The sequence below is a fragment of the Phallusia mammillata genome, chromosome 5 (assembly GCF_965637545.1).
Source record: "Phallusia mammillata chromosome 5, kaPhaMamm4.hap1.1, whole genome shotgun sequence".
In the NCBI taxonomy this organism is placed as follows: domain Eukaryota; kingdom Metazoa; phylum Chordata; class Ascidiacea; order Phlebobranchia; family Ascidiidae; genus Phallusia; species Phallusia mammillata.
In genome coordinates, this window is record NC_137256.1 from 15246279 (window position 1) to 15259789 (window position 13511).

General features: G+C 35.1%; 2 protein-coding genes across 7 annotated transcripts in view; one reads left to right on the forward strand and one right to left on the reverse strand.

Moving 5' to 3' along the window:
* LOC145227568 (uncharacterized) overlaps positions 1 to 12810 on the reverse strand; it is a 39888-nt gene extending 27078 nt beyond the window's left edge. For 3 of the 6 annotated variants that reach the window (XM_080092431.1, XM_080092429.1, XM_080092432.1), the window contains exons 1-3: positions 12444 to 12810; positions 9318 to 9442; positions 8131 to 8261 (exon numbers count right to left, since the gene is read on the reverse strand). In XM_080092431.1, the coding sequence (XP_079948557.1) occupies positions 8131 to 8261; positions 9318 to 9442; positions 12444 to 12498 (311 nt within the window). In that variant the 5' untranslated portion in view covers positions 12499 to 12810. Of the gene's footprint in view, positions 1 to 8130; positions 8262 to 9317; positions 9443 to 12443 lie in introns of those variants that run through there. The other 3 variants (XM_080092430.1, XM_080092435.1, XM_080092434.1) reach the window with 3 other exon arrangements.
* Positions 1210 to 3554, forward strand: LOC145230468 (general transcription factor II-I repeat domain-containing protein 2A-like). Its single transcript, XM_080095896.1, has 2 exons — positions 1210 to 1927; positions 2346 to 3554. Exons 1-2 carry the CDS (start codon positions 1288 to 1290, stop codon positions 3419 to 3421), a joined length of 1716 nt encoding a protein of 571 aa, XP_079952022.1. The 5' UTR covers positions 1210 to 1287; the 3' UTR covers positions 3422 to 3554.
* Positions 12811 to 13511: the final 701 nt, after the last annotated feature.

The following is a 13511-nucleotide window of genomic DNA, read 5'->3' on the forward strand; positions in this document are numbered from 1 at the left end:
TGGCCTCATTAACATGTGAACAAACAAACAATTAAACACAAATTTTCCTAGAAAGCCTTAACTGTTGTTTTAGACATTATAAATTATAAAGTCGTTTGCTATGAAGGTATACATAACAACTTGTTTTTCACTTATCTTTGTTTCGCAAAAACAATCGTTTAATCACCTTTTGGCACCGTTTTTTAATACCATGCAGTCCTTAGTGTTCAACAAAACCGTTTTGCCTAATTCATACCTGACTTAAGTATTAATTCTTGAATTGATTTGTCAAAAATAAAGAAGCTACGTTATGACGAAAAATTCTATGTTGTAATGCCTACAAGTTGACCTTTAGTAACCCGTGGTTATGCGGCGGCCAAGCTGACAACGAGAATTTAAAGACCATATATCGCGGCTTTCGAAAAAGTTAAGTTTACACCTTTATGTTGCTTGACATATACGAAACTGAAACAAGTTTATCGAATTTAAATCACATCGCAGGTGTGAAACCTTCAACAAAGCTGAAAATGCGCATGATAACTTAATAAAACGACATCTCATTGCTGCACAAAAAACAGCTGATTTCAAATCGCCCATATGACGGTCTTGTAAAACGTCTGTGCGGAAGTCAAGCTGATCACTCCTGCTCTGCCGCCTTAATCGTAAACCCGTGAATTACTCCATTGTGACTTGAATTACTCCCTTCTGACTGATAGTGTACACATATTATGAGCTGTAAAAAACGAATACCCTGCTCAAACAATTGTTAAAATTTTCGAAAATTTCAGCACCATAGGGCTTGCATTTCTGGCTTTAAACTCTTTCTGGACCAAACATGTTTAATAAACCAGCATAAGACAGAAACGAATATTGTGGGGTTTAGGGGTAATAATGGGTAAATCATTTTTTAAGGTACAAAATTCTTTAAAATGCCTGACATTGCACCAAACAACAAAGCATGAAACTTCTACATCAGAGGCGTGCAACATACGGCCCGCGGGCCAGTGTCCGGCCCGCGGCCCCTATTTTTGTGGCCCGCGCAGACTTCAAATTACTCTAACAATTATGAATACTTTTTACTGTTAGAGCATGTAATGTTGCTATTTGTACATCATTACTGGTATCTTTGACTTCGTACAACGTGACACAATGATAAGGTTTTATCCACTGTGACGACATACCCCTATTGTTGCACCATAGTGGGCATTATGAAAAAAAAGTGCCTTTCTAGCAATAATTCAGTAACATGATTTATATGTTCAGTAAATATATTGAGATTTATACTACAAAAAGGTTAGCAATGTGAAAATGTCTTGCAGCAAAAAAAGAAAGATTGATTTTGAAAGGCGAAAGTTTAATAATAAGTGGAGTATAAAATACTTCGTTGTTCAAAATCATCAAGATGTAGTTTGCTTGATTTGCCAAGACACTATTGCAGTAATGAAGGAATTTAATATCAAGCGACACTATAGCACAAAACATTCAGCTACATATGATACCATTGTGGGTCAATTGCGAGTTGACAAAGTGCAACAGTTAAAAAAGTCCTTGAGCAAACAGCAGCAGGTGTTTTGTAGTTACAAAAAAGACATCGAACTTGCCACAAAATTGAGCTTCAAGCTATCTGAAGCAATTGCCGAGAAGGGAAAGCCGTTTAGTGATGGTGAATTTATTAAGAATTGTTTGGAGATATTTATTGAAAATGTATCTCCGGAAAAGAAACATTTGGTGGACCAAATAAGCCTTTCTCGTTTTACAGTGGCTCGCCGAACAGATGATCTTTCAAAAAATATCGAAGTTTCTCTGAAGGAAAGAATAAGGAAATGCTCTGCTTTTAGTATTGCTTTGGACGAGAGCACAGACTTAAGCGATACTGCCCAGCTAGTTGTTTTTATACGAGGAGTGACGAATGAATTTGAAGTAATTGAAGAATTTTTGGACATGGCAAGTATGAAATCGACAACAACAGGCCAAGATATTTGCGAAGAGGTAAAAAAAATAACGAAAAAATTTGAAATAGATCAGTGTTTCTTAACCTTTTTCGCGCTCGTACCCTTTGAGCTTTCATAAAATTTTCTCGTACCCCTTTCAACAATGGCCGACGGAAGTAAATATAATTGTAATAATAGGAATTAAACTTAGTGTATTTATAACTCGGGTGTTGAATGCATGCATGAAAACACTATTGTAAGTAGTACAAAACTAACCCGTTCTAGATATATAACAAAGTAACTTGTTACGCATTCTTCATAAATATGCTCATAATTAAATAGCATATAATTTCACCCTGCATGTCGTACCCCCTGCTTTGATGCTTCGTACCCCCAAGGGGTACACGTACCCCTGGTTAAGAACCACTGAAATAGATTCTTCTAAGTTGGTTGGTATAACCACAGATGGAGCCCCATCAATGGTGGGAAAAAATAACGGATTTGTCAAAAGATTCTTGGATGCTATTGAAGCTGAAAATGTTTTGGTAAGCCATTGCATCATTCATCAGGAAAACTTGTGCTCAAAAGTACTGGATTTTCGCGACGTAATGAAAAATGTGGTTTCCTGTGTTAATTATATTCGAGCGCGAGGATTAAATCATCGGCAGTTTAAGTCGTTCATGCAAGAGGTTAACTCCGATTACCCGGATGTAAATTATTTTTGTGCAGTAAGATGGCTTAGCAGAGCTGCCACTTTGAAAAGATTTTGGAGTCTTAAGCATGATATTCAAACTTTTATGGAAAGTAAAGGTCAAGACGTTTCCTTTCTCAAAGATGAGACATGGCTGAATGATTTTGCTTTTTTAACTGATATCACCCATCACCTTTCAGAACTGAATGTGAAACTGCAAGGAAAGCATCAGTTAGCGAATAAGATGGTTGAACAGATTTCTTCATTTCAAGCTAAACTACAACTCTTTCGATCACAGTTGAGCAAAGGATTCCTGACTCATTTTTCTTGTTTGGAAAGTAGAAAAGTTAAAGTAGAAGACTGCGTAAAATTTGTTGCGATGATTGAAAAGTTAATTTCGGTATTTGACTTTCGCTTTGAGGATTTTCGGAAACACAATGCTGACTTTCAACTTTTTGCTCATCCATTTGACCAGGTGGTGGAGAATATTCCTTGCAGCTTTCAGTTAGAAATCATAGATTTACAAGAAAATGTCGATCTCAAACGGGCCTACCAAGAAAATGATTTAATCACTTTTTACAGAAGCTACGTGTATGGAAATTACATAAATCTAGAAAATCACGCTAGAAAAATGATCTCTCTATTCGGAAGCACATACTCCTGTGAGCAGTTCTTTTCAAAAATCAAGCTATTCAAGTCAAAATGCAGAAATCAGCTATCAGATGAGCATTTGTCAAGTCAACTTCGAGTTGCCACTTCTTCTGTCAAAGCTGACATTGACAAGATCTCGGGAGAGAGGAGATATCAGACATCCCATTAATCCAAGAGTAACTTAATTGTGTGTGCTTTTCTTTAAAATAAACTGTTTAAAAAATGTATGTGTTGCTTTATTGTCTGGCCCTCAGCATCATTTTAACTGCAAGTTGTGGCCCACTGCGATAAACAGTTGCACGCCCCTGTTCTACATCAAGTACTTTGGTCAGTACAGCTGTTTTAAAAATTTCATGTTTTGAGGGGCTGTGGGTGAACCGAGGGATTAAACGGGGTCAAAATTCACATGGACAATCTTTAGACCAATATCTATAATGTGTGTAAATTTGAAAAAGTTTGAACCATTCTTTCTTGACCAAAACGTGGGAACAAATCCGCGTTAGAAAGAAAAAAAGAAAAAAACAACAACACGCCTCCCCTGCAGGGAAGGGGACAAATATAGACAAAAACAATATGTGTCCCCTTCAGGGAAGGGGACCCATAATGAATGGGTCACCATACATCTGTTTATGCAAATTGTTTACGGTAAAAATGGTGCAATTTATTTTTCCTTCTGATTTTAGGTTTAGTTTATCAAAAATAAAATAGCTACATCGTGACAAACATATTCGTTCTTGACTGTGTTCTGCAATACATACAAGTTGACTTTCAGTGATCTCATCTCACAGTGGACAGGCTGACAATGACTGGGCTTGCCAACTTAAAAAAACTACATAGTATTGGTGCACAAACAAGGTTGATTTCTTATCACTGAAAAGACAGCCTAGTAAAATATTTATTCATGCATAGAGCATAGACTTGCAATTGTAGTGAATCACTCCCTTGTCTACATATTAACTATGCCAGTGTTTCTTAACCTGCTAAGCACTTTTGTGGGGGTAATGGAGAGGATGTTTTATGCCGGTTTATCCGTATCTAAAAACTTTCTTCATGACTACCATTTATCATGATAACAAAATTTGTGATTGTACTTCTATGATTGCAGTTTCTGGCTTTTTTGGCGTAAATAGTAAAAAGGTTTGGTGAAAGTTTGTTTGTTACGTGATTTACGATTTATGCGACATGGTTAGAACAAAAACAAACTGTTATGGCGTTGGGCAGAAATTAGAAGAGTGGAATTATCTGTATGATAGTTATGTTGAATTATCTGTATAATTGTATTATCTGCAGAATTTAACTTTTGTACTGCAGAAGCGCAGGTAGTTTAATATGGACTTGTAAATAAACCACACTTTGTCCAAATTGTTTTTGCTAGCATGCTTGTTTTTTGGCAGTTGTTTAGGTTAACATTGTACATTTGTACACTAGGAAGTCTATGCCAGTCCTGTACCACCAAACAAACCAAAATACCTCAGCATGCTCATAACATAGTTACTCCTACTGAAGGCAATAAAAACCACGAAATAAAATTGTTGGGCGTTAACTGTCGTGCTAGTTTCTCATCGTATTTGTACATTTTAGGGCATTTTTCATTGTCCTTTTTCCTTGTTTTGATTGTTTCTCTTTTTACATTTTAAATGAAAAGTCTTTATGGTGTTTTAAACTGCTTTACTTTCGTTGTTGTCAAGATTAATGATTGCACAGCCAAATATACTATAAGAACTGGATTTGATTTTCTAGATTCGAAACAATTGTTCTGGAATACCCAGTTATTCTACTTTGAACATCCCTAGACTCACAAAGTAAACTAGAAAGGTGGCTTTCTTTTAGATTCTAAAAGACAAATTATGAAAAAACATTAACCCAATTTAAAAAAAGTTTTGTTCGTACTCTTTTTGCATCATTATTGTTGTATAATAACAAAAACAGTAAAAAAAGTGACCTTGATATTGTTGTCCGAGGGCATTTTTTAAACACAAATTTTCCTGGAAAGCCTTACCAGTTGTATTTCAGATGCTATAAATTAAAAAGCAATTTGCTACAAAGGTATACATAACAAATTGTTTTTCACTTAACTTTGTTTTGCAAAAAGAGTACCATTGACCTGTAGTAAGCTCACGGTGCAGATGTCAAAAGACAGTTTAATGACTCTTTAACACTGTTTCGTTTCGTGGTTCTTAACTGTGTTTGTAATACCTACAAGTTGACATTTAGTGCCCCTTGGTCATGGCGCGGCCAACAGGAATTTAAACACTATTGACATGTATGAAAACCGGAGCATGTTTATCGAGTCTAAATCACACCTTCCATGTGAAACTTTCGCAAAACTGAAAATGTGTGCGATAACTTTACAAAACAACATGGCATTGCTGTGCAAATACAGTTGATTTCGAATCACCGAAGCGACTGTCCCGTAAAAGTCTGTCAGATGTCAAGCTGAGCACTACCGCTCTACATTAAAATGACTTAATCGTAAATAAGACTTCTATGTGCCTGACAATGTACACATATTATGGGCTGCAAAGGTGATTATTTGGCCGATTAAGGCAAACTTTCAAATACTAAATGAAAAACCTACTGCAAAAAATTGTTTACAATTTCAGCACATTGGGGCTTGTATTTCTGGCCTAAAACTAAACCCGATTATCGGGGTTTAAGGGGCAAAAATGGAGTGAATCCAATAAAAAGTTAAAAAATTATTACCTTACTTGCACCAACCAAGAAAGTATGAAACTCCTAAATTATGTACCTAATACAGCTGTTTAAAAAAACACATTTTAGGGGCGTGTGGGTGAACTGCTGGGCCATATGGGGTCAAACTTCAGTAGGATCAAATTTGGATCATTAGCTAACATCTGTGCAAATTTTAATAAATTTGAAGCACTCTTTTTTAATCAAACGAGCGTTACAAAACAGTGTTAGACAGAAAACAGAAAACAAAAATATGGACAAAACAATATGTGTCCCCTCTTTAAGAAAGGGGGCCCATAAAAAGGTTGAGAACCACTGCATTAGGCCAATTAGGTTAACATTTTAATACACAAGGAACCCACTACAAATAATTGGTAAAAATTTCAGCACGACTGAGCTTGCATTTCTGACAGAAAGGACAGGTAACACCTAAATACAGATATCTCTGCATAAAGGCATGAAAATAGAAGAATAATTTACAATACCTTACAAAGCATCAACCAATAAAGTATAAAACTCCTGGGCCATACATTTTGGTAAGAATAGCCATTTTTAAAATTTAAGATTTGGGGGGCTGTGGGTGAACCACTGGGTCATCTGGAGTTTTCTTCCCAACATTGGGAAGATCAACTTTGGATAACTAACTAACATGTGTGTAACAGCACACATTCTTGACCAAATGCATGGATCAAACCAGCATTTGACAGAAAAAAGAAGTGCAGACAAGAGGAACCATAATTGGTGAACAATCTCAAGGCAACAAAAGATGGTAAACCAAAATGGAAAACCTTATTTGTAACCTGCAAATCAATGGATGGCCAAAAGTTAGGGGAAGGGTGCTGATATAAGAATAAAAAATAACTAGAAGGGTGGCTTAGCACATATTGCCCTTGCATATACACTATAACACATATTTTCTACACTTATTTTATATTAGGTCCCATATCATACATTGTCTTTTATAACCTTGGTTATTTCTGCAAGCAAAAACTCATGGGTCCCCCACACATGCATAGTTGTAAATAATACATTTCAAGAGATAACCATGAGAAAGTCGGGTGTTGTAAGGTAAAACACAGTGATCGGTACTGTGCATAAATAAATATGCTTTATGGAGTACAAACTATTTAAATTCAGTCCATTTATAGCTTTTTGAAGGTTTTTATATTTTATGGTCTATCTGAGAAAAAAAGTGTTAAATAGTGAGAAAATAGGCTAAAACACAACAATCAGCTCCTATAACACAAATCAGCGCAAATTGCACATGACTGTTGGGGGATAGTGGAGTAAATGATAGAGCTACAGGGTTGAACACAAGAATTAACACCTATAAATGGTGCACTGTACAAGCTGTCCAAATTTCATTCAATTTTGAGATTGTTAAAAAATTGACCCATTTTGGGGGGCTAGTGGGGTAAATGTTGGGGCGACAAAGTTGAACATAACAAACAACAACTATAAGTAGCACACTCTATAAGCTGTCCAAATTTCATCCAATTCGGACAATGTTTGACAAATTCACCCTTTTAGGGGGCTAGAGGGGTAAATATTGGGGCTACCGGGTTAAACACAACAATTGAAACCTAAAAATGACAAATTATACAAGCTGTCAAAATTTCATTTAATTCCAACACCGTTTAAAAAACTCACCCATTTTAGGGGTTAGTGGGGTAACTGATACGGTTCAACACCCAAAAGTATAAAATATGAAATCACAATGACCCATTCACCAGTCATGTAAAATTTTACCCAATTCTGACAATGTTAAAAATTTTAACCACTAGAGGTGTTATTAGCAACATTCGTCAATGCTTCTGACGTCATAAGGCTGTTAACAGCCCTCTAACTGTCAACTCCAAACATCCTCAAACAAACCCACAAACACTAGTAACAAATGTAACACCAAAGAAAACTAACATTTGTGGTGCGCACCAACAACATTTTACATTTTGGGAGCTAGCGGGGTAAATACTGGGGTTGTCATGACAAACGAAGCAGATGGCACATCTACATAACTATATCTACTATCTGTGAAAGTTTCATCCAAATCCACCAAACATTTCATGGCAAAATGGGGTGGACGAACTTCAGGGAAGAAAAAAAAAAAAAAGAAAAAAAAGAAATCGAGTAAAATCAAAATGTGTCCCCTTCAGGGAAGGGGACCCATAATAACTTTATAACATTTACCTTTGTACTGCAGCAGTATCTCTCCATTCTTTAAACATGAACATCAATATTGCATTTATGTAGACACAAGTTTCATGTGACTGGGAGCCCAGCGAAATAAGATTGCTCTGAAGCAGTGGACTTAAAGCAACCTTTAGATTGGTAAATATTAAATTTCAAATGAATAGTTCCATAAAACCATACAAGTTAAACAGTTCACTGATCTCAAAGTATTTTTATCTTCCTATATAAACCAAAACAGTGTGATTTACTCTCTAACGAAAATTAAAAGTGTCTGTATAGGGAAAAATGCAATTATTGTCTTTTTTTAAATCAGAATGCTTTTGCTAATTCTATACTTGTGTCCTCAACTGCTGGCAACTTTGACTAGTTGCTACAAATAATTTCATCTACACAATTTGTCATGTTAGTTTAATAGTCTTAATTGAGTCCAATTTCTATTAAGTTAATAAGTTCGGAAATAAAAGGGTAAACACCAACCAATGAATCTGATGTGCTATTCATATTCACCATATTTCGACGCTATGCAACAAAATCGTTTAGCAGGATAATCATTAATCTTTTCTTGTTTAAGAATAAAATCTACATAACCATTGTGCATAAAAAGGTGTTTTAAAATTTTTCTGATCCCCAAGCTAACAAAGGTCGAGAACCACCGTTCCAGACAAAAGCAAGTTCATAACAATCTCACAAAAACTTTACACTTAATCTGTTTTATTGTTTAGACCAGGGGTCACCAAATAACGGCTCGCGGGCCGGATCCAGAAGACATTTTTGGTTAAACAAAACGTATAGAACAGGGTTGTGCAACTCTTCAATTTTTTAGCTGTTGTGGGCTGTGCTTTGGCATGCGGGCTGTATGTTTCACGCTCCTGGTGTAGAACATTTTCTATAGTAATATCTTAAAGATTGCACAAAGCTGCAAAATGGATTCTGATGATAATTTTTCTTGAGCTAACAGGATTACAACGCAAAATTCTTCATAGTTTTACAATTTAACAGCAGTACCATTTAATAAGATTGGAGAAAGACATAAGCCCTACTGCTTTGCAGATTCCATTTTGGAAAAGGGTGCATCAGAGTATGTAATCCATGCAGGCCCTTGTCTGTGAATATTACAATTATCCAGTCTGCTGTGAAAAATGTTTGGTGAACCCTGGTTTAGACTATAATTTTTAAATTTTTACCGGTTTGAGCTTCACAGTTTTTTTGGGTTGTAGCGTGGACAAAGTTTTTGTGTATTCATTAAACAAGCAAAAAACTGCAAGTGCCATGGTGAGGATGCCACACAAAAAACCAATGATCAGGACACCTGGTTGAAACAAGAAAATATGTTAAACCTTTAACCACTCTGTATGTGTTGTCATTTTTACATGATATATTCATGAAAGGCAGCCCAATGTCATTCAAGTTACACATAAAAGAAAAAGTTTATAGAGGCCCAACACAATAAATATTCGACCTGTAGGGTCCAACAGAGCAATCCATAAATGACAATTATAAATGACAATTAAAATATGTTTGTACAAACTTTAATTCATATACCTTTAACTACAACGGTGGCTTTCTATGTTTGTTTTTTTGCACCATTTTATGTTTTTGAAAGTACAGTTTTAACAGTTTTAATTTGTCCATTTAGATTGCAGATATTTGAGTCATCCTTGAAAACTGTTTATGTAATTTCTTAACAAAGTGAATTATGCAGACAATATATGTCATAGGAATGTATAAAAGCAGATTTTAATTTCTGTATTACAATTAAAGTATATAATTCAAGTGTTTTATAATTAAAGTATATTGAAAAACAAATATTTATGTTTTCAAAAGTAGTGTTTTATCAGGTTTAATTTGCATCAAATAACTCAAAGAAATTGCTGAGATAAAAAAATTGTAAAAATATTCAAAGTAGAATATTGAAACTAGTCAGATTTAAAACCGAATTTGCTGTTTATATTCGATAAATTAAACCAATATAAGTTTGTGCTCACACCATTTCCAATAATGTAAACACATTGGTAACATTCATGTCAACGTCTGGTCTTTATTTGCATAATAAGGCAAAGAAAGTGCATTTGAGACTTGTTTGTTAAGCATCAGTGACTACATTTATGCAATGCAGATCACAACTTAATAGTTCTCCGACTCTTGACCACAGATTAAGATTTATCAGTTATAGTCAAATGGGGTAAAAAAAAATTTTGCTGAAGTTGGGGTAAAAAAAAACAATACCCTCACAGCTAAACCAAAATTTTTTTTTAAATGGTTTCTTTTTCATAGGATGTATTTATTCTCTACCAATAAAATAAGCCATAAACCATTCTCACATTTTGTTTCTAGGCAATGTTCTGCAGGTTGAAACAACAGTAAAAAAAAAAGTAAAATTCGTATGTTAAAAAGTCTTCAACAACCTTTAGAAACTTTCCTGCAGATTTTTTATTACAAGTTTGGTGTCAATGACCTTTGTTCTGTGTTGTGTCATAACTATGACCTATTAAACAAAAAAGACTCTACTTGGCTAGCTTCTAATTTTTTTCAGATATCTTGTTGTTCGTTTTTACCCCAAACGGTTCTATAGGAATGGGGTAATAAAAAACTATGTATTTTTTGCACCCCAAAAATTTTTTTTGCCCAAACATTTTTATTTGTCACCTGGAAGTTTAGAAAATAAAAAAGAAAGCCTATAAAACATGTACTTAAACCAAAGTTGTATAAAATTGCTTTGGGGGCCCAGTTTTGGAGAAATTTTTACCAAAAAGTATACCTGCATGGCTAAAAGTACAAATTGGGATCCAGGCCTAAAGAAAAATGCTACAAAGTAAGAAAAAGAGGTTATCAAATCATTATGTGGTAATTCAAGCAGTTTGGGGTAGAAAATTAAACTTTATTTCAATAAGGTTTTAGGTTACATGACCGGTCAGCAAGTGGGTGAGCTCTATTTAAACCTAGTTGCATACCAACAAAAGACTGGTAAATGACAAAAAAGACCAAATCAAAGGCAATAAATGCAGTGCAATAAAGCTACAAAGCCATGGAAAGTCTTAGCACCAATTTGAAAGCGTTTTATTAATTTACAAACAGTTTACTAACTGCTATAAAGTTTGGTTTGTAAAATTTCGAAAACAAAGAATTTTATGTGGCTCGTGTTTTTTTGGCTTATTGATTGTAACAGAGTTGTTAATGAAATTTCTGTCTTATGTTTGACTTTAAGATGGTTGATTAAGTTCATATAACTGAATTGAAGTTCCAACTGCCACTTAATTTTTTTTTAAATGGTCCTAATGTCCACTTGTTTTTTTTTACCCCGACATTGTTTTTTTTGTACCTTTTTCGGGTTAAAAAACAACAACAGTTTTTGTCAAATATTTTTTTGTTTTTTAGTAAAATCAAAAACTTGTCACATAACTATAAAAGTAGTCCTATCAGCTTTGTTGGGAAGAAAAACTGACCTTTTGTTGCCTAAAATAAAAGTTTGGCAACAAAGTTTCAAAAATTTTTTTTTACCCCACTTGACTATATATATTTGTTTAGAGAGCATTTAGAATCTTTAGAATTGTCTGTAAATATGGCCAAAAAATTGCCTAGTGCAAATATGACATTTGAGAAGTTTAGAAAATTCAAACTTCACAAAGCTAAAGCCCTGGTTTTATAATGTTTTCTTGTGTTTGTATCAGGACTTAATATTGCAAAGTCAAATGTATTCGGCCTGATGCAAAACATTTGTAGTACTAAGTGTTAAAATTAGAGATGTACCGAATATTCAGTTTGCCGAATTTATTTGGCCACATCGGCTGAAACCGAATCTTTGTAAAAATGGCCAATTCGGCCAAATAAATTCAGATCTTTTTACGAACAAAAATTTAAAGCGTAAACGATGTCTTTTCTGCTCAACACCGAACCACACCATCTTTCAAACTACGCCATAACTTAAATCACATTAACTGTTATGATTTTTTAAGAATTGTCGTTTTACCCAGACCAGACAAAAAGTCAGTAATTAATTAGCAGGCTTAAAACCAGGGTGGAGGCAACTTTAAAGCCCACAGGACTAAAATGTTAATGAAACACAACTATCCTGTTGTGTAGCACCACTGTTCGCCCGGTAGAAAAGCTTATGTTTACATGTCAAATGCGTAGCTTATGCTTTCACCTGACGTCATAAAAGATCCGGTCGATTCCGCTAATTTATACGGCAAAACTGCCGAATCTTTGGTACATCTCTAGTTAAAATATATGTGCGAAAGTTTTAGAACAGTTTTTTTCCAAAAAATAAACCTATCTACAAAAAAGAACTTAGTACTATTTTTGAAACTTACCAACAAGTTTAAAAACCTGAGTCATCTCAGAATGTAGTGATAAAGCATGATCCATGACAATTTACAAGCTTCAGTTGCTGGATTGGTTTCAAACTCTGGACTGCCACTTTTGTTTGAATGAAACAATTTAGTTTTACTTCAAAAAATATGTAGAATCATGTAGCAGTTATCTGTACCTTTGGTTTTTCTAAACGTTAAAAAAACTATTTTGTAGCAGTTATCTAGATCCCAAATTTTGCATCTGGGCTTAACCAAAACTATCTAGCTCTAGCTATAAAATATCTAGAGTGGCAGCTCTGTTCAAACTCCTCCTTTCCAAGCTTCCAACTTTCAAACAGATTTCTATTTTGTTCCTGTTCCTGGTACTTTACCTGTAGAATTTACAACATTGTCATTTCGCCGAAATTGATACAAAAACGTACCATTTTTACGCATGACTGGAAGCAGTTTTAAAATGATATTTTTATGTTGTTTTATTTTGATTTGAACGTATCTTTACTCCAGACTTTGGCATCATCCAAAGCGTCGCGGCAGACCAACGATCACGGCATACAAATCGATAAATCAGAGTACGCCAGGCCTATTAAAGGCGTTGTGCCGAATCAGCTGGTCCCCCAAGCATTCCCACATGGTAAGGCATGGGCTGGAATAATCTAGACTGCGGCGGGATTCGAACCCACGACAGGAGTCTTTCCGGGACTCGCGCAGTGGAGAAACCGCCGAAAGGCGAATTACAAGCACCGTTGCCTACCTTGTATGTTGCACATGTCAGTTCGCAGTAGGGCATCACCTGTTTGACCGCATCGGCTAAGGTTAATTCCCAAATCAATAAAGTGTGTTGGAATTCGGTACTAACTTAGGCCTATAGTAAATAACAAACCGTATAGGCTACTCGCGATCAGGGAGTCGAACCGCTTGTCATATGGGTTCAGGTTCGGTTCGGATTCACTTTGTTTTTAGGAGTTCGGTTCAGGTTTTCAAAAATGTAGCCTATACTTTCGGGTTCGGGCAAATTATCCGGTCCGAAGCGGTTTGCATTTTTTAAACGGGTTCAAATTTTCATTTGTT